The sequence below is a fragment of the Sardina pilchardus genome, chromosome 9, assembly GCF_963854185.1.
Source record: "Sardina pilchardus chromosome 9, fSarPil1.1, whole genome shotgun sequence".
Taxonomy (NCBI): domain Eukaryota; kingdom Metazoa; phylum Chordata; class Actinopteri; order Clupeiformes; family Clupeidae; genus Sardina; species Sardina pilchardus.
The window spans coordinates 14,360,494-14,381,843 of record NC_085002.1 but is presented as its reverse complement, the minus strand read 5'-3'; the positions used below and the strand labels follow the sequence as shown (position 1 = coordinate 14,381,843).

The 21,350-nt window shown below is 48.7% G+C and overlaps 1 protein-coding gene across 2 annotated transcripts in view; it reads left to right on the top strand.

Annotated features, from left to right (window-relative positions):
* magi1b (membrane associated guanylate kinase, WW and PDZ domain containing 1b) overlaps window positions 1-21,350 on the top strand; it is a 114,883-nt gene that overhangs the window by 71,002 nt on the left and 22,531 nt on the right. The window contains exons 3-12 of one of the 2 annotated variants that reach the window (XM_062545886.1): window positions 4,346-4,465; window positions 5,010-5,216; window positions 6,422-6,641; window positions 7,518-7,600; window positions 8,525-8,560; window positions 10,664-10,721; window positions 11,682-11,770; window positions 13,304-13,432; window positions 15,240-15,425; window positions 15,836-16,498. In XM_062545886.1, coding sequence (XP_062401870.1) covers window positions 4,346-4,465; window positions 5,010-5,216; window positions 6,422-6,641; window positions 7,518-7,600; window positions 8,525-8,560; window positions 10,664-10,721; window positions 11,682-11,770; window positions 13,304-13,432; window positions 15,240-15,425; window positions 15,836-16,498 — 1,791 coding nt within the window. Of the gene's footprint in view, window positions 1-4,345; window positions 4,466-5,009; window positions 5,217-6,421; window positions 6,642-7,517; window positions 7,601-8,524; window positions 8,561-10,663; window positions 10,722-11,681; window positions 11,789-13,303; window positions 13,433-15,239; window positions 15,426-15,835; window positions 16,499-21,350 lie in introns of both variants that reach the window. The other variant, XM_062545885.1, reaches the window with a different exon arrangement.

Genomic DNA, 21,350 nt, shown 5'->3' with positions numbered 1-21,350 from the left:
CGTTGTTGTGGCATGTAAGCTCCTCAGCCAGCAAATGTGTGTGTGTGTGCGCGATGATGGCGCCTTACTCTTATATATACTGTATATGTCGAGACCTTATTAAGTGTAGTGCAATGTAATTGTAGCCGCTGACATGGTTGTATAGAATAAGAGCAATAACCATTAGGCATCGCATGTGGTCCATAATGGGCATCTTAAACATACTGTAGGGCCTGACCTGCTATTATAATGCACACTGAGGTTTTCTGCAGGCTGTATTGCGCCTCAGGGTCCTCTGAGGTCAGTGGGCAAAGACTAGTTCATGCTCTGTTCACACGACACTGATGTGGTTAAGGGATGTTGCTTTAGAGTTGCCATTATCTGCCCGCGCCACAAAGATCCCTTGGTTATCACAAGCCACAGACGACACAGGCTCATATCAGTCAAGATTTCAGTTCAGTTTTCACACATTTTGAAGATTTTTGCATAACACAAACTGTGAAAATTGTTTTGTTGTTTGTGTGTGGCTTGCACGATTGTTATTGAAAGTGCACTGCATTTCCTCTGTCATGTTCATTTCATTTAAAAGATCGTGACACATTGACATTTTGACCGTAGCATGTCAGAAACTTCACACATATTCGCACAAAAAGCCCTCCACTCTATTAAGCAGACATCCACATCGCTTTACAAGAAGTATGTTGTTATGCAGCGCAGAAGGGGAAGGTCTAGTATGTTGGGCATATGCATGAGGCAGGGATGCGCTTAAGGGAGTGATCTGGTAGCAGCCGCGGTAATCAGATGAGCAGTGTCGACCACGCAGATCCCTCGCTTTCTGGGCTTATGTGCTAGAAGTCGGCTCAGCTGTTACCGTTCCTCAAATCACCACCACGGAGGGGCCAGCAAGAAATGCTGAACTGGCTCTTCACACTCGCCTCGAGCCTTTCTGCTTAACTCCCATCTCAAGTTGTAACTTACTTCAGTCGCACAGTACGTTATGTAACCCAGCCAGGGCAACACCAGTTGCTATAAGAAGACATCAAGGTGTGCACTCTCGGTCGGTCGATGCGGTACACTCATGTTGTGTGCGGTCAATCCTTGCGGTCATGGGATAGTCAGATTTGCTGAAGCCTGAGACTGCTGAAGGTCGTTCTCAGCTTGTTCGCAGCTTGCAGAAGCTAAACTCTTGTGAATGCACTTCTGCAAAGTAATTGGGGTGTGTGTGTGTGTGTGTGGGGGGGGGGGGGGTGGATCTGGCTACTATGCAGGGGGCTCAGTTATATTTTAGTAGATGCATCTGGCCCTGTGGATTATTCCTGTCTTTGAGACGTACATAATATATACAGCAAGCTTGAATCCCTCATTTCCTGTGGGCTTCTGTTTGGGCCGCGTGTTGTTTGGAGAGAGAGACGAGTCAACATCTCTGTTTGTGCGCAGCTGATGCACGGAGGAAGTTGGCAAGTGCGGAGTGCTGCTCAAGCCCAGAGGTCAGCGCGCTCTTCCGAGAGCATCGCAGCAGCTAGGGCCTTTTGTTTTGGAGTTTGTTTGGCATTGATCGCTCTGTCACTGCAGGAAGATGAGGAGTTTCTCCACCACCGAATAATAATAGAGAAGAGAAAAGCTAAAGCAAAGATCCGGATGTTTACAGGCTGTAAACTCGTGGTGTTTATGTGTGCTAGTGATATCTGATGCACAATGACTGCTGGAGAGAAATGGTGTTAGATGCACAGCTCTTTGTTTATGGATTTTAATTACTCATTTTCCTTCTGTTTTTCTCTGAATTATCAGTTTTTTTTATGGGTCGAATCCACAAAGCCAGACATTTCCTTTAACTTGAATTCAACTAGTTGTTTTAAAGATGGAATCTTGTCAATATCCTTAACAAAACATACTTCAGGAGGTCACTGTGCTCAACAGTATGGGTACCCCACAGAGTGCAATAACCTGCGCGTGAACATTTGATCTAAAAACGCGGAGATTCTCTGCCCTCCGCTGTGCATAGACGAAGCGGATATTTAAAGTGGGGTCGATGGGGGCGATGGCTCTGCTTCTCCACGGCGAGGGCACACGAGGAGAATATTCCATGGCAGAGTTCCGTTGCCGCGACTGCGGAGCAGCGTGTGTGCGCGTTAGCGTCGCATCTCTGATTTATCGCCACTGTCATTGAAATGGCTGCCAAAGCGCGTCTCTCATCCAGGAGCCGCTATTTTTTGCCTGCGATTTCTCATCAGCCCCGTGTGACTATGGGAACGAGCGGCTCCGCGGGGATGCTGGGGAGAGGCTTTGTGTGCCGGAGTGCCACGTACGAGCTCTGAGGCTCCGCCGCCACCTGCCAGGCTCCATTTGGTGAGCAAGCAGGAGGCGAACAACCAGCCTACTATCTATCGGTGTGGCTGGCAGAGCACGGTTTCTTAATGAAGAAAGAGTAGCCACACACTCTTAACTCTTTTTTTGACTCTTTATTATAGAAGAGTTAAGAGTGTGTGGCTACTATGTCTCGAGTTCTGATATTTTTCTAGCCAGCAGCTCTGTTTGGGGGTGGTGTTCCTCCAGCTTGTTTATTAACATGAGATAAGACTACTGCGTACTACTACTCACTGAAAATGTCACTGAAATGCATATGCTCAGACCTTGGAGGTGAAGTGATGCCAGTAGCACTATGAATGTCGTCTTTGTGTGTGCTTCCATCTGTATGGTGGTGTCTCTACTGTACATGCAAAAATGCATATGTGAGCGAGTAAGACGGTGGAAGAGACAAGCAAAATGCACGTCTGTTTGAGGGAGCCACAGATTTTCTGGTCTCAATGATGCTTTCCTGTTATGTCCTATTTAGATGAAAACAGTGGCATGATAAGCTTGATTTGATTTGTATCTGAAATGGAAAGATAGTCATCTACGGAAAGGAAAATAGTCTCACAAAGAAAGTCTCACAAAGAAAGCCTCACACCTGGATTTTGAATGTCACTCACACAACTGAAGTCCCTTCATCTTCAAGTTCAAGTGGCCCTGATGGTGACAGCATTTAGCTCATCCGTTTTGATGCTATCTGTTCAGTTCTTATCTCAAAGACTTTCAGTCCGTCTTTTCAACTAGGACAGAAGTACGTATCTACAGATCTCAACTCTGGAAGCCCTCATTTCCTGTGATTTCATCTGTGGTCTGAAATAAAAGTCGTCTTTGCCTTTTGTCAAACCAGCAAAGTGAACTTCCATTGTAGGTAGAATAAGATGTTAGCACTTTCTTTGGCAGCAGCGGGCGGCCATGTTAATGAACTCATTAGCAGTTTCTAGCAGATCATTTTAGACCATTCTCAAAAGAACATCCATTTGTGTTGTAAACGACATGTAATAACTCCTATCAGTGGGCTGAATAGGTGTGTGATGTGTTTCCGTTGTAAACAACATATTACAACTCCATCAGTGGGCCTAATAGGTGTGTGATGTGTTGGTGCTGTAAACAACATGTAATAGCTCCATTAGTCGACCTAATATGTGTGTTTGATGGAGTCTCCGTCTCCACCATTCCAGTCTGGCACGCCTGCCGTTTATAAGGAGAGCGGAGAATGTGGGGGGTGGGGGGGGGGTCTGGTCCTGTCGACTGCTGGTGGGACAGTCGGCTGAGGCGTTTGATCCCCCAGGTTGCTTTAATCTCCTTGGGGCACGTCGTCTGGACGATGGGTGGGCCGGACCGAGCGCAGAGGGGCTGACGACGCGCCGAAGATCAGCTGCTCCCTGCCATGCCCCCCCGCAAATCATCATCATCATCATATCAGAGCGCTCGCCGGGCACCGTTATCTGGGCATGACGTTGCTCAGCAGCCCGACGCAGAGTTCTCGCATCCTGGCAGCGACATGTCGGCAGCCATTAATGCGCCTCGCGTGCGGTGCGTGTGCCAGCCTGGTTCGCTTCTCTCGCCCTCCCTCCCCTGCCGAGCTTTGCCATGTCTGCCAGATTGTTAGGTTCGACTCCCTCCGTGCTTCATTTGTGAATGGAGTATTAAAGAAGGCTCTGAATGGCCTTGGTCTCTACGGCTTATTTCCTGTGTGGTTATTTTAGTCATGTGTCTCGGTGCTTTGTGTATTATTAATTATAAAGCATTCTCAAGACAAACACAGTTGTCCTTTTGCCCTTCCTCCATCTTTTTTATTGGTGGATTTGTGTATGCAGCAGGTGTTGTAGCAGTGGGGTGGCTAGTTAGAGTTCAGAAAGAAGTTTAGCATTTGAATTGCTGTTTTTCTGGTGGGAGCACAATTACACTTTATTTATCTATTCACTAAGAACAACAGTTGATTGAGAGAAATTGCCTTCTGTTTGACCTCTCATTATCTGTTTTTTTTGTGTGTGTGTGTGTGTGTGTGTGCCTCCAGGTACAACCCGTACTCCACGTGACGGTGAGGTCCCTGGAGTAGATTACAACTTCCTGTCTGTGGAGGAATTCCTGAAGCTTGAACAGAGTGGGACTCTGCTGGAGATTGGATCATACGAAGGTACATCTCAGTCTTGGTCTGAACAAGCTATATATATGCAGAATCATAATTTAGTATACAATAGCGTCAGGCTGTCAATGTCTATGAGTGTGTGATCACACCAACACAATTGCTGGCTATATATAGACATGCTGCCAACAACAGTTTTTTGATAAATGTAACCCCGAGAAATGTTCCTGCCCACTGAAATTCATATTTAATGATTTAATGATGTGAACTCTTGGTATCTCATACAGGCAGCTCTGTAAATTTAAGCATGCTCACTGCATCTGAACAATGGCATCTCTCCAGCCTAGTGGAGCAAACAAATACTCACTGGCAGACATAGCCTCCCCCTCACATTCAATTCACCCACAAAAAAGAAGAAAATACTGGAAAGGCTGTCTTGTCTTAGACTATGTCTTTTCATTGGGTTGTATGCAGACAAAGCTATTAGCAAACGACCCCTATTCCTAACACACACACACACACACACACACACACACACTACAATCTCTCTCTTCCCCATCTTTTTTAACATGCTAATAACCCTCTTGTTTCCAAGGTAACTATTATGGAACACCCAAGCCACCGGTGCAGCCCCCTAGTGGGAAAGTGATTACCTGTGATGCTTTGCAAGACGGCCTCCCCGGCTCCCAGAACTCCACTCCCCGACGCACCAAGTCCTACAATGAGATGCAAAATGCTGGAATAGTGCCTGCCGACCTAGAGGACGATGACGAGGCTCCTGAAATGAACAGTAGCTTTACAGGTAAGGCTGCAGCTCGCTGTGTCATGCTTATATGGGGCGGTGATATTTGGAGGAGAAGATGGGAGAGTGGTATGGGTGGAGAGGATGCTGAAGTCCTCTTTTGTGGTCACCTGTCTGTTCAGTGTCTCTCTCCTTTATTGTGGAGAGCGAGGGAGAAAAAGAGAGAGAGAGAGAGATGAAGGAGGTGGGAAACAGTGCCACCTGGCTGTAGAGGGGTGATTTGACTCTGACCTTAGTTCAGCATGCATGTACGACAGCCGATGAGAGTGAAGTAGTCAAGCCAGATGAAGATTTGACTGAACTGCTCCTTGTCCTATCTTTCCCTTCCCATACTTTCCTTTTCATAAATAATTAAGCTCTGTTTTTTTTTAACACGTTCTTTGTTTTCTTGCGTTGTTGTTTTTCTCCTGTTTTTTGTTTAGTAGTCTCGCATCACACTTGGCATGCAATATTCATGGCAGTCCTTTGTTTTTGTTTTGTCAAGCTCATGTGGAAATCTCCGAGCAACTGTTGTGGTTTCTTGTCCAGATCTCAAATCTCTCTACTTGGACAGGGATACTGAGGAGCAGTTCCAGCAGGGCATTCTATTTCTGTAATTAGGCATTTCTTCCGTTTTGGATTAGCAGTGTTAGGAGACCGATTTAACGTGCCACCGTGTAGATTTTGAATTAATTAATGGGATTATTAACAGGAGTAGTGCTAATATCGTAGTATTTTGCTGGTGTGACTCATTATGTGAATCATTAGGTGAATTACCTGTCTGTGTGTACCCTGGTTGAGAAATATCACGTTCCTTCCACGTAGTGCTCCTGATAGATAGAGCTGCTATCACACCTCTCTGCATGTGACAGTTAGTTGTATATTTAGTGTATGTGTGAATGTGTGTGTTTGACTCTGTGTGTGTGTTTGTGGGGGGGTATGAGAGACGACACTGGCAAGAGAGGATGTTCACCATCATTTCCAGGTTGGGATGTCAAGATCAAGGAGGGCAATATCCCCCCACACCCATTAACAACATTGTATGTATGTATGTCTGTGTGTGTGTGTGTGTGTGTGTGTGTGTGTGTGTGTGTGTGTGTGTGTGTGTGTGTGTGTGTCCGTACTGTATGTGTGTGTCGTGTGTATACACATCTGCTCTCACCCTCGTGCCACTCACTCACTCACTCCCTCACTCACTCACTCAGCCCCATCTGTTCCTCCGTCAGGAGACTCCAGCGAACCTGACGAGCACACCTCAGTGCGACCCTACACCACCCACAGCCTTCCCTCCTCCGCGCCGCCTAGCGCCCCGTCGTCAACCACGGACGGCCCTCAGCAGCCCCACCCACCCCTCCACCCGCCTCCGCCCGAGGAGGACCCGCTGGGGCCTCTCCCCGATAACTGGGAGATGGCCTACACGGAGAATGGAGAGGTCTACTTCATAGAGTACGTACCCAACGGCTTATCTCCGTTCCTATCTCGTATCACTGTACTCGGGTATCTTATTATTATTATTTCATTGAATTCAAAGCACATTAAATGAATGCATTCATTTCCTGTGTGTTAGCCACATTGAGTGTTTGGCGCAGGACAGTATTTAATGAATGATAAAAGAAACAAAGCCATATTAATACCATATTAACTGTCCCGGTCTATTAACCTCATAGCAGAAGAAATTTTGCAAAATCAATGTATAAACTGCAGCTAATAGTTGGGAAATTACAGTATCTGTGGTGCGTGGTCGATTGAAAGAGATGCACTATATAAACCCACTGCCAGCCCCAACTGTTCTCTCTGTCATCTTTTGTGGGGTCCATGCACCATACATTGAAGGAAAATACATGGTCAGGGTAGTGCTGCAGCTTCATGTTGATGTGTAGATGAATTTAGTTCATCAAACATTGAATTTGAAGCACATTCAATTATTATTTTGAAGGCCAATGATGATTGCTAGAAAGAGATCCACAGTTACTGGTTGCACAGCCTGTTCATTGTGTAGTGATTTGCACTGCACAGGAATTCTGTCAAAATTTGTACCCCAGATGACAGCTTTCTCACTTTCTCGAATTTGTTCAACATGGAATATAGATCGTTTAGATACTGGAATGTAGATTGTTTCATACGCATGGCGGTGGGGAAATGTGTTTGTTTTAAAAATGTATAATTAGTCTGGTCACGAGTCATCTCTTTATTCTTGGCATTTTTCGCGCACCTCTGCCACAGTGATACTGTCTCACCAAGGGGTCCCGGATGTTTTCCTCTAAGCACAATACTTCATAGCTGTCGTCAACAATACTTTCCTCTCTTTGTGTCTATTCTTAGTCATAACACAAAGACGACATCCTGGATCGACCCCCGGTGCCTGGATAAACCGCAGAAGCCCTTGGAAGAATGTGAAGATGATGGTATGGATGCGTCCCGACTTCTCAGCGTAGGCTCATGTGCATGTGCATGTGTTTGTGAGTGAGTGAGTGTGTGAGAGAGAGAGGGAAGGGAAGAGAGTTTTAGCTCAGTATGTCTCTGAGGAAATGCATACTTATATCATTCTCTCTCTCTCTCTCTCTCTCTCTCTCTCTGTATATTCAGTTAGCCCACCTATCAAAATGCGCTCACATCTTTCTTTGTTTATTTGCCCACACTCTATTCACTCTTGACCCTCAACTAGCCAGCTACCACCTTAAGTGGCCTGTAGGGGTCTCACTTGAGCTGTTTGTTTCTTGAGCAATGGGAAACCGCTGTTGTCCTTTCGCACAGGAAATATGTCTCTTCCTGACTTATGAAGGATGAATGCTCTCTATCCCTGATCTGATTAGCACTCCCTATAGCCCCTATTTATCTCCTGTGTAGACAAAGGGGACAGGCTTGTTTTATTTATAATTTTAAGTTACAATTAACTGGCTTTATTTTATATACTGAAAAAGGTAGAATAGCGGCACCCTGTGGCCACAGTGTGCTCATCTCAAATGAGCAGTTTTTACCCAAATATGTGTTTCAGTTGTTTATGTTTGGTTGATTTTTTTTTGTAATGGTTTATGTACATGTGTTTAGCTCTTTGCCACAATGCCAGATTCTGCTACTGTAATGCCTCTACACTAAGCTTATCGCTTTCACCTGCATCATCCTCTTTTCCTCTCTGCCCCCACCCTCTCTCTCTCTCTCTCTCTCTCTCTCTCTCTCTCTCTCTCTCTCTCTCTCTCTCTCTCTCTCTCTCTCTCTCTCTCTCTCTCTCTCTCTCTCTCTCTCTTGTTCTGTCCCTCTTCCCCCACCCCCTCTCTCTTTCTCTTTCCATTGCTTCTCTGTCTTCCTTTTGCCATCTTTCCTGGGAGAAGAAGGGGTTCATACAGAGGAGTTGGACAATGAGCTAGGTAGGCAACTGTCGGGAAACCTGGCTTCCTGCACACTCACACAATCTGCATGCTACAGTCTTTATGCTTCACTACAACGTGTGCCATAAAACAATGCCTCCACCAGTTCACTGTTTATTTCCCCCCCTCGATATGCTTCATGGAATGCTTGCTATCATGGATGAATGATATTTTGGAAGTACTGGTTGTTTATGCATCATTTGAAATTCATTAAATATGCATTGCTTTGTATTTATGGCCATACAACGGCAGTTGCTCAACCATTAGTTGTACATTCAGTTGCTTTTGTGAAAACAAACAGTCTGGTTTACACTCATGGCTTGCAATTTGTTACAGTTTCTGTGATTTTCACAGCATTTAGATGACTAGGCAATGATTGGGAATTATTACCGCCAGTTATATGTTCTGCATGAACTTTCACATATTTAAAATGTATAAATAAATGCAAAACATCAACACAACACAAAACAAAGCGAATAATTGTGATTGGATTATACAGAGAGTCAAAGAAATGTAATTATGCAGCTGAACAGCAAAGAAGAATTGTGGAGCGGTTGTGGTGATATCAGATTATGAAGAGTTTTTGCAGTAACACCAACTGATTGTTTTTCTAAGTATCCTACCCAGGGTACATTTAAGGGTCACCTTCACCCAGCTGCGTTAGAAATTGCCTGTCAAGAAGAATCCATTTGGTAGAAATCATTTTCATGTCGTAAGCAGTTAGAAGGGCAATCCCAGTGTCAGAAGATATTGAACATGTGCGATCAATAACCCATGGACTCTGAATTCTGAAAGATACGGGGCGAGGAGGAGGAGGAGGAGGGTGGGGAGAGAGATGGCATCGGAATGTCTCTCTCTGTGTCACAGCACAGCGTAAATGTGCACAACACAGCCGCTTCTCCTCAAGGCGTGTCACGAGGGAGCGAGCGAGCAAGCCAGGCCCACCCAGATCCCAATGAGATGCAAACAGCCTAATAGGCAATGCATTACCCCACTCCCCGCCATGTGCCCCCTGACAGCAGAGAGAGAGAGACGCTCCCTGACGAGTGTCGCCTCCTCCTCCTCCTCCTCCGCCTTCTTCTCCTCCTCCTCGTCTTGCCCAGCGACCGGCTCTCTGTGTCAGCACAGGGCCACTGCGTTGGAGTGAGGAGCGCTGGGGGAATAAGGCTGATTTCGCTTGACTAGAACCGCTAATGCCACGGGGCTTTGGGAAAGGAGAGGAACAAAAAAAGACAAGCCTCCAATACCATTGTGAATTTTTGACTGCGAAAATCCCATCAACTTTTTTTTTTTTTTTTTTTAAAAGAGAGAGAAAGCGCTCTGAATAATAGATAGGTTTATGTGCCGTGATTATTGGGCCAGAGCGTAATCACTCGCTCCTTATTCAGCGGGAGCTGCGCAACCGGGCGCCTCGGCTTATTTCCGAGGTGCTTGACTCCATTCAACGCTTGTACAAAAAGTGGCGGCCGATAAACCTTGAGACTTCGCCATTCCCATTCTGCCGGCGGTGTCAGGTCAAGGATGCCTCTCTTGTCTGAGGAGCATCCCGCGGTCTCGTTGAAGATTCTCCACATCCGCAAAATGCTTCATTTATCACCAATTACTGGGCTGTGACATTTACGGAGCCATTATCTCAGTAGAGAAATCTTTGTGATTTGTAATCACATGGCTTTGGAGAGATGCCCCCCCCCCCCCCCCCCATCCTGCATAAAGCAATGATAAATGTTTGGCCACTCTCATTGGCATGTTAAGAGGCTTGCGCTATAAAGTGCTTCTCCGAGAACCTCGCTGTTTAATTGATTTCAGTCTCGTAATGGTGCCAAATATTTTTGCGAGGACCTTGAAAGGATGATGAATCAATGCACTCGTGAAGCGCTCCCGTATTTACGCGGGGCGTCTGTACCAGCGGTGGCCCTTGTTAGGCGACCTCGCCATCTGTCGGCACTTTTGTGGTAGAATTCAGCATCCCATGATTGCGAGGCTGCAAATAAAAAAAAAAAACGTCCATTACATTAGCGCTCTAATGGATTAATCGGAACAATGCCCCATATCCCTTACCTCTTGTTTTCTCTCTCTCTCTCTTCCCCCCCCTCCCCCATACAGAGCTGCCAACTGGATGGGAGAAAATTGAGGATCCTGTCTATGGGGTTTATTATGTGGAGTAAGTACTATTCTGACTACATACACAAGCGCATGCTGCCCATTGCCATTTTTTTTCGCAATTGCCCTGTGATTTCACTTTCGCGAAAGAAAAAAAAAAGAAGTATGGCCTCATTTTGTTTCTCAGTGCCATTACAGATTGTAGTCCAGTTATTGTCATTACCATGTGAGAAACGCATAGAGAGAGGGGGGTGCTCATTGCCTCTGTAGGCCTGAATATGAATGCATTCATATGTTGTTGATGTTGTGCAAAGCAATGCTCTACCTCAGTGCCCCCAGAGCCATTTCACTGCGTTGTTGATTTTTTTTCCCCCCTCCCGTCTTTTAGACGTGTTTATTTTTTGCACATGTTATTTGCTGCATAATTGTCCAACCCATTTCCCCCTTTCGATTGTAATGAAATAACCTTGCAGGCGCAGTTGTTTTTCCTGAAACAGCACTTTGGGGTGATTGTTTGCCGCTGATACCCTGGGCCTTGCTGTCACTGTCTCTGCTCCTTCCTTGCCGTCAGGGAGATTTAGTACACTCTGTGTCAGGGAAGCTGCCAAACAGCGTGTACTTCGATATATCACTGTCTCAATGCATCTTTATCCTCTCCCTTTCTCTTTCTCGTTCTCTCCTTCTTTCTTTCTTTCTTTCTTTCTTTCTTTCTTTTTCTTTTTTCTTCATCACCACCTTCCTCCCCTCCTCCATTCCTGTTTTCATTGCTTTCTCGTGCTCCATATAATGCCTCTCCTTCATTTCATACTCTGTGAACTTGTCATCCTCTTTGTCTTGACTTTTTATCACCTCATACTAATTCACATCTCTGTTTCTCACACTCCCCCATCCCTCTATCTATCTATCTATCTGTCTATCTATCTATCTATCTATCTATCCAAACACCCATTCATCCATCTATCTATCTATCTATCTATCTATCTATCCCTTCTTCTTTTCTTCCCTCCCATCCCAACTTCAGCCACATTAACAGGAAGACACAATATGAGAACCCCATCCTGGAGGCCAAGCGCAAGAAGCAGCTAGAGCAGCAGCCGCAGCCACCTGAAGGTGAGCGCTACGTCCGAGGTTGGTGTGCAGCCAGGATCCTGGCGTCATCTTTCTTTTCATTTCCTTCTCAGTGTCTTATGTCTGGGGCCATTCATCATTTCAGTGTGGTGGTGGTAGAGGTCATGAAATATGGGCATTTTTAATTGTTCACGTTGGCGACCAGGGTCAAGAATGAGCTTTATGAAACATTTATGGCTTTAGAATAGCAGAAGATCCCACAAGGTTACACACGCTCCGTAGCATCTTGAGACTTTGTGTCGATTCCCGACAGTGCCCCTTAGCTATTCTAAAATCACTGTGATCTACAACCTCATTGGGCTTATTACACACTTCTGGCAGACATCTGATTTCACTGACTGACACCAGTGTCTACAGTTCTTCATTTGTCGCATCCCTTCCATCTGCCCAAGACACATCGTCTGCCACATTTAGCTGCCCGAGACACATCCTCTGCCACGTTTAACATTCTCTCGGAAATGAACTCTAGTTCTTATTAGCACGGTTTTTGCCACCTCATTGACAAGCTAATGCATCATGTCTGAGTACAATAGCAAATGATCACTACAGGGGAAATTCATCTAAGGGTTTTTCTTTTTTTTGGCTTGCTCCAGTGTTCCATTTTTGCCCGGAAAAAAAAATAAAAATCACCATTTGTGTTCAAGAATAATCTGATGAAATTTTCGGAAAGGAAAAAAAAAACAAAAAAAGAAACACACATTTGGGACTGAGGATTCCTTTGATCCTGGTAAAACTCTGTAGTACTCTCCAATGAAGGCATGGGCGGGAGGAGGAGGGGGGGGGGGGTCCTCCTGCCTGTCTCTGGAGTATGCCTCTCCTCCATATGTAGGACGGAGTCCCACTTTGAATGCAGGTTTCCTCTCCGGGGATTGTCTCTCTCTCTCTCTGTCTGTGTAACAGCAGACTCAGCTGAACGCAGAGACTGCCTGATTACCTGCCGACTGTTTTCTTTTTTTCTTTTTTTTGTCTCCCCCCCTTGCTTTTGAAGCTCAATATGTGTTTGGAAATTTTAGTCTGTCATTGATTATTCACTGCGCTGAGAGTGCATATTAAGAGGCTTGTGCCGGCCGGACACGCTGTTTAAAAGCTGTGTCATCATCGCAGAGGACAGTAAAGTAGTCGTCTCCTCTAGGCAGCTAGCTGTAATGCTAGTCCATTGCTGAGGCCTTTTGCTCAGTTCTTATTGCTTATTGAGGTGGTTTTTTTTTAAGCACAAAGGTGCAAACGTGCAGTGCAGTAAACACAAGGATGGCAAGGAGCCACTCAGTCTTAAAGCAATTTTAAGAGTGCTGGGCTGGATTTATGACAGGTTCAGAAAAACACAACAAAGCTGCACTTCACATAAGCTGGGTTTTTCTTTTATTAGAATTTCAGTTGCACTCAGGGCCTCCTTCGGTGTATTAGGGTAAAAAGCCTTCAAGTCCTTTCTTCTGCCAGTGCGATGCAGTTCAAAAGTTGACTGTTCGTGCTTCAGATTCCGATAAACAGGAAGTGCTCCTTGTGTTTTTTTTCTAGAATGGATAGAGGACCACTCGTCAGCTGGCGCCCCCCTCGCCAGCTACGCCGCCAACCACCAAGAGACCTACCGGGACCCGCCGCCGCCTGGTCCGCCGCCCGGCCCGCCACCTCCCATCGGGGCAAAAAGTATGTTCTGTTACCCCCCAATCCGCTCACTCACTCACCCACCAACCTCACCCCCTCCACCCCTATATCCTCACCCCACCACCCATCCACCACCACCACCACCTCCCCCATCCATCCACCCCTATATCCTCACCCCACCACCCATCCACCACCACCACCACCACCTCCCCCATCCAACCACCCCTGTGTCCTCAGCCCAGCACGGCATGACAATGAAAGCACTCGGCTAATTAGTCTGACGGTAATCTCAGTCCATCTCAGTGTGAATCTCGGGCCGTCTTCTGTCTCTGCCCCCCCCAAAGGCCCCGAGACTCCGCCGAGCAAATCCTCTCCCCTCCTCTCTCTCCGCCTTGTTATATCTAGCCTTTCAACTCTCTCCCTTTCTTTTTTCCCCCCATTGTTTTCCCTTTATTTCGTGCACCCACTCTCATGTCCAACAGCCTTTCCATCTTAACTGCCTCGTCCCAAATAATAGACAGGCTGGCACATGCAAGACGTGCCTATAAGCCTCAACGGGGCTAGAGGGGGAGAAAAAAAAAAAAAAAGAGCCGAGCTGCTTGGCGGTCTCGCGCTCCAAGACAACAGACATCTTTCTGCATGCTGTCCAGAGATGTCTGCCATTGTTAGCTCTAGTTCTGCGGCTAGTCGCTGTCCATCTCCCTCGGGCGGTCTCTGGCGCGGGCCGGCACCACTTCACACGGAACGAGAGCTGGGAGCTTTGTAAGCCGCCTCTGAGAGGGGTTTGGATGGCTGACCAGTGTGGGCTGCTGGATTGGATTCAGATTACGGGACAGAATGCTCTTGGCGTGCGTCGCTTGGCTTAAAGGCATCTTGCAGCCCTTCAGTTACCAAATCGAGAATAAAAGGCCCTCAACCGAGTCTCCACTGCCCACACACACTCTTTCTTTTTCTCTCTCTGTCTCTCTGTCTCTCTTTCTTTCTCTCTCTCTCTCTCTTTCTTTCTCTCTATAGCTCACATGTACTTGCACTCACACTCACTCACACTCACTGTACTCATGTACAGTATGTGGCGCTGGCTTCCTTTGCCTCGTGAAGGCACACACATAAGCCCATGGGACTCTATGTGTGAATTAAACTGCTTGCATGTCTACTGCTCCATACGGCTGGCTTTTTTCTCGGTTCCATTTCCTCAATAAATGGTACTGGACCCATGGCTCAGCGCTACACATGCATGCACACACACACACACACACACACACACACACACACACACACACCGAGCTCCTGGTTTCTTGCATGGCCCTGAGCGGCACACATACGCTTCCGCGCGTCCTATGTGTGAATTATGCGCTCCGCATCTGCCTCCGGCCTCATTGGCTCTCGCGCCGCCTCGCCTCCCCTCGCTCCATCTCATTTCCTGTAAAGTGCGCCCTCATCACATTCCGTGATTAACACCCCCGCCGTCGCCACCGCCGCGGCCCAGCGGCCCCCAGTCTCGCCGCCATCACGGGCTCACGGTTTTCCGGGGGCCGCGCCCGGCCCGTGGCACACATCATCCGAACGAGCTGTCGGGAGGCACGGCGAGGCAACGCCTGTCGCTCGTAGCTAGCGGTGTAAATGGAAATGACTTGATTTGTCCCTCCACCTCCACCTCCTCCCACCCCCTGCACCCCTCCCATGCATGCTACGCACCCTTCCGCATCCCACCCTTTTCCAATTCATCCCACACCCCGTACCGGAAAGTCGTGATTGACCAAACAGGATTGCATGATCAGGGGACGCTTCATTTTTTTCCCCTTTTTTTCCTTTTATATAACGCGTGTGTGTTTGTGCCCCACTGCTTCAGGAGGCAAGCCCTTCTTTACGCGCAACCCGGCCGAGCTGAAAGGGACCTTCATCAACACCAAGCTCAAGAAGAGCCGACGAGGCTTCGGCTTCACCGTGGTGGGGGGCGACGAGCCCGACGAGTTCCTGCAGATCAAGAGCCTGGTTCTGGACGGGCCCGCCGCCCTGGATGGGAAAATGGAGACCGGTATGCGTGCTGTCACTGGTGTCTGCATGAGCCTTAAGGGCCGCTCGATAAGGAAACCCGAATGCGTGCATGCGAGCGAACCGGGTGACACATGAAATACTGCGTTCCAAGAGAGTCTTAAGTCGGATAGGATGGAATTTCCCAGTCAGAAAAATTTGAAATGTTACTTCTGAAGTCGGGGGAAATTAATCTCCCCTGACTTTTAACTGGCAACGGAACTGGGAAATTTCAAATCGGACGTATCCAACTTGCGAGTTATCTGGAACGCAGCGTAAAATGTCTTCTCTTCATCATCCAGCATAAGTGTCGTCTCTTCCTCACCCACCCCTCCTTCTATACTCTCCTTTGCCATCCTCCCCCTACCCCTCCCTCCCTCCCTCCCTTCCTTCCTTCCTTCCCTGCTTTTGCAGGTGACGTGATAGTCAGTGTGAATGACACCTGCGTCCTGGGCTATACTCACGCCCAGGTGGTGAAGATCTTTCAGTCCATTCCCATCGGCTCCATGGTGGACCTCGAGCTTTGCCGCGGCTACCCGCTGCCGTTCGACCCCGATGACCCCAACACCAGCCTGGTGACCTCCGTGGCCATCGTGGACAAGGAGCCCATCATAGTGAACGGGCAGGAGAGCTACGACTCCCCGTCGAGCCACGGCAGCCAAGGCGGCAGCCAGAGTGGCAGCAGTGCCAACGTCGCGGGCAGCATGGCGGGCATCAACGGCATGCGCGAGCCAAGGCCCCACAGTCCCTCGGCCGATGTGGCCTCGAACGGTTCGCACGGCTACCCGAACGACGTCGTGACGCTCGCCTCGTCCATCGCCACACAGCCCGAGCTCATCACCGTGCACATGGAGAAGGGCGACAAGGGCTTCGGTTTCACCATCGCCGACAGCCCGTCGGGCGGCGGACAGCGCGTCAAGCAGATCGTGGACTACCCACGATGCCGCGGGCTGAGGGAGGGCGACATAATCGTGGAGGTGAACAAGAGGAACGTGCAGAACCTGACGCACAACCAGGTGGTGGACATACTCAGCAAGTGCCCCAAAGGAAGCGAGGTTACCATGTTGGTTCAGAGAGGTGGGTGCAGCCGCTGGGCTAACTGTTAGCATTATTAGCCCTACTGATGCCATTTGTTGTCATTTTTCTGCTAGCATCTAGCGATAGACGATTAGCATCGCTAAAATATAAAACAGTTGCCACAGTATAGAAAGGGACACATGCACACACACACACACACACACACACACACACACACAAACGCCCACACACACACACACACGTGCACTCGACCTGGAAGGAGGACAATGTAGGAGGGAGACAGGAAAAGCAAAGAGGGAAGGCACTCATCACTGAGAGCTTGAGTAGGAATGACAAGCAGCGGTAGACCGAGACAGCCTCAGGTGGACGGTACAACTCAGGTCAAACTGTCTCATGAATATGGAGTTTGCGACTTGAGTTCCTCTTGAGAATCCCATGGCTTTGCTGTCTGTCTGTCAGCCCCTTTTGACAGTCGAGTGGCTCTTTCCCTTGTTTCTCTGGAAGGAAAGTTAAAATTGGAAATGTCAGTGTTGACTTACAAGTGCTTGTGTGGTTTTGGGTCCCGCTGCCACGGGCTTTCAAAGCAGATTGTCCACTGGCCTTGGCTTTTTAGAATGATGTGAAGGTTCTGTGTGGGTGTCTGAGGAAAGTGCCATTCTAAGATTGAATTCCAGGCTTTGGCGGAAGGATTTACTCAAGCACTAAAGTAGGTAAAAGAATAAAAGCATGAGAAAAAAGGTTTGCGACGGCAGACTGCTTTACTCCTCGGATGAAACAGACAAAAAAAGATTACTTTTAATTGGATCCTCAAATGTCACAGCCAATTTAATTTGACTTTAAACTAAAACTAAAAAGCAACAGCTGTTGGAAGATTATCAGTCCTGGAGAACTGGAAATACTCTTACACATTTCCAACCTTGTTGTACCTCCTGTTTCTTCCAGGCATGCTGTGTAGGAGCAAGCTTTCCTGCGTTGTTGCCGGACATTTTAGCTGTTGCAAAACCACTGAACCCTGCATGCAGCACCCAACGTGGCCTTAATGGAACATCGATAGAAAGAGTGTTACAAGTTGAGCTAGATCTCCGGCAGCCGAATAACCCGATTGTCCTTCAGTGCTTGATAAATTGTGCCGAGCCCTGTGATGTCAAAGCACTTTTGCCCCACTCGCCGAATGCAAAGTGTGTACAAACAGCGCAGGAGTGCCAAGCGAGGACCCTGTGATATATGAGTCCGCCCGCTCACCAGGAAGAGGGGGGGAGTATATATATTAAGAGCGCTGGACCGTGGTCACGCTTAATCATTGTTAATAGGGAGCCGGCATGGCCACCGAGCGGCCATTAATAGGCCAGTTTGTGCGCTGAGGTGCCTGAGCCGCGCGTAAGCCGGTGTGGAGACTGGACGCAGATGCCCTCCACGGCTCTCCCAGGGGCAGCCCACACCCACGCGGGGAGGGGTATTGGCCTGAGAGCCACCCCCTGGTGGGACGGGGATCAGCCCGGCTTCTTTAATTATTCTCTCTTCTCTCGCCTGGACTTTAATTGCTGCTCTTGATGTCAGTAGCCGAACCTACCCACCACCACCACCACCTCAACACACACACACACACACACACACACACACACACACACACACATATACGGCATCTCATCCCAGCTAATCGTCAGCACCCCCACAACCACCCTTTTTTGCATCGCACAGTTTCAAGATATTTCACAGCCGACCAATTAGAGCTCTCTGCCTGGGAGGATCAGTGGACAGCTCTAATTGGTAGGAGGATGATGTCCTTCTCCACTGTATCTTCACACTGTTGAATGAACTGGTGTGGATGGGGTGTGTGTGGGTGTGTAGGTGGAGGGGGATGATGGGGTCAGGGATGAATACTTACCGACAGACCATATTAAAACAGAGGCAGGGTAACCCACTGCTAAGGACTGCACACTTTTTTTTGCTCAAGGTTCATAGGCTAATTGGCTGGTGGTCTACTAATAGCTCTGGGTGAAAACATGCTAAAGGTCTCGTCACAGACTAGCTGTACTGTATCCTCAATGTGCTCTCTGGAATCACTCATTCCCAGGGAAGCCATATGTATTATTTTTATACAGTCCGTCATCGTAATTGAAAATATTCTTCTCATTCACATAGGTGAAGACACCTTCACACTTCTCACCCCTCGACGGCGTCCTCATTAGAGTGCTTCGGCCCGTCACTACTTATGTTAAGCGGATTGTGATTGGCTAGCGTTAGCTCCGATTTTGCGCTCCGGCCCAGGAGGGGCCGTGATTCATGTTAATTTGTTTCCGCCGCGCCGCCGCGTGGGTCTAAAAGTCACCGGTCTCCGCTCGGAGAAAGATGAGGCGACGGCTCGCTCACATCTGCTGTGCCCGCAGTAATCACTAACAGGGGTGGGGGTGGGGGAGTGGGGGGTAATGGGCTACGCTTGCAGAATACCTGATTGTTGGCTTTCAGGAGCCCCAGCGGCAACTCGACTCTTGAGTTCGGCTCAGGCAAATGGGGGCCCATGGGGGCCCGCGGGGCCCCGTGAATGTCTGCTTTAGTCCAAAAAAAGAAAAGGAAAGAGAAAAGAAAACGATGGAAAGCCCCGCCGACATGCCTCTGGTTGGGCCTACCATTGAGAAGGCGGCCGGGACAGGATGGTGCTGGAGGCTCTGGTCTCCCTGTGGGTCAGGGGCAATCATGACTCCCTCCGGGGGACAGACGGGTGGGGAGGGGAGAGGAGGGGAGGTGGGGAGTCTAAAGGAGCTGGCACGGGGAGTCGTGAGATCAGGCGTGCAGCCGGTGATGGAGCGAGCCACATAACGGCCCCGTATGGGGCTCTGCTTATTAATCATCAATCAGCCGTGGCAGCCCCAGACAGCCATGTCCCCCCAATTTCCCAGGTGATGGCCAAGCCTCAGGAGGGGAACGCGAGAGAGGGGGGAGAGAGAGAAAGAGTGAGAGAGAGAGAGAGAGAGAGAGAGAGAGAGAAGGGGAAAGAGAGAGAGAGTGAGAAGGGGAGACCAAAGGGAGAGAGTGTGGGAGAGAGATTAATAGAGACTTAGAGATGTGAGCGAGAGAGATAGAGAGATGAACTAAGAGGGAGAGGACGAGGCACGGAAACAAGAGCGTGGTCTGACAGCCTCTTCAGTATGCTCAACCCCATGTGCGTTTTTTTTCTCTTTTTTTTGCGTTAGCAGCCCAGTCGAGCTGATAAAATGTGCGAATGACATTGACCGCCTGTCCGCCTCCAGCAAGAACAGCGCGAAAGGAATTGTTTGTTTATTCGATTTCGGTGTTGTGCTTCGAGACGACTCTTATCTGTATTACGGACAGATTTGCACGCGGATTTGTAAGAGGTCCCTCTGTCAAAACAACGAGACTTGCTCTCCACAGAGGACACATACATACGCACGCGGGAAGATAAGTGACTGTGACGAGCACGGGTGGGGGGGGGGGTTTGGGGGGGGGGGGGCAGAATGAATTGATTAAATGCAAAATGGAGGATGCCACTGTTTTTGCACAGTTTGCATGATTTTTTTGCTGACTCGGAGCGTGGTGGTAATGAATGGGATCGGCAAGCGATTTCTGTCGAGCGTAAAAAAAAAATTAAAAAAAAACAATGACGTAAGATAGGCGGCAGGATGGGAGTAAATGTCGCTCTTGGATTGGGACCAGACTCTGTTCCACTAGTGGCATCTCGCTCTCTCTCTATCTCTCTCTCTCTCTTTCCCTCTCTCTCTCTCTCCCTCTCTCTCGTACTGTGGGCAGACTGCAGGTGTGTGTCAGGCCAAGGCAGTGATAAAAAGAAAGGACTGGTCACCCTTCCCCTCGCCACCACCTCTCGGCCACTGTCCCCAAGGACGCAGAGCGAATCACCGCAATCACGCCCCTCTTTGTTTCCATGACAATGTTCCACAGGCTTTTTGCCGAGGGATTTTCTCGTAAGGGGCAGCAGAGAGAGAAGGCATGGGTGTCGTCACCCACCCTGTCCACTGTCACCCCCCCCCCCCCCACCCCACACCCCACACACACACACACGGTAGACTCACCAAATGGCACCAGACAGCAGACAAAGGCAGTCACTTCACACTCTGTCCCACAGATCCCCACCCAATTCTCCCTGTCATGAGCAGGGCTGCTCAAAGCCTGCTCATGCTCAGGTGAAGCCCTGGAGGGATTTTTAAATAGCCGAGTTCCCCGTGTCAGGTGGCTGTCTCATCTCCTTGTTTGTCTGAGAGATTTGCTTTCCTCGTGCGCAACAGACATCTTTCAGGCTTTGGTCTAGACTGAAGTGTTTTAGTGAAAACATAGGACAGTGCAGCATAGTGGTTTTACATGTAGTCAGTAGTCAGTCTGCTGTGTGTGTGTTTGTTTGTGTGTGTGTGTGTGGGGTGTGTGTATGTCTCATTTATTGGGTATTCACACGAGGGCCCACCTTTTAATGTCAGCTCATGGTCTGTCACTTCCAATTTTTGTATCCCTTTTTGTACCCGTACCTCAGCAATTCCTTCCCTCTCCCACCCCACATCCCTTTTCGCCACTTCTCCCCTGCCCCCCCCCCCCCCCCCCCCCCCCAACATCCATACTGCACCAGTCAGGCTGCGTAGCAACACACACACACATAAATCCACACGAGTGTCTCGGGATGTGTCGGCATGAATCACACATAACTCTATTTGCACGCAAGTGAGTAGTAGCCGCCTCCGCGCCGAACGGAGACCCACGGGGTTAGACCACCGTGGTTGCCAGGAGACAGTCTGTCAGTCCACCCCCCCCCCCACCCCCACCCCGCCCCCTTTTTGATGATTGGGCCTGTCGCTGTGGCATCGGTGACAGATGGCTTGGGCCGGGCGGAAGCTCTGTCCCCTTGGGTCCAGATGGGGGGATGTGGGGG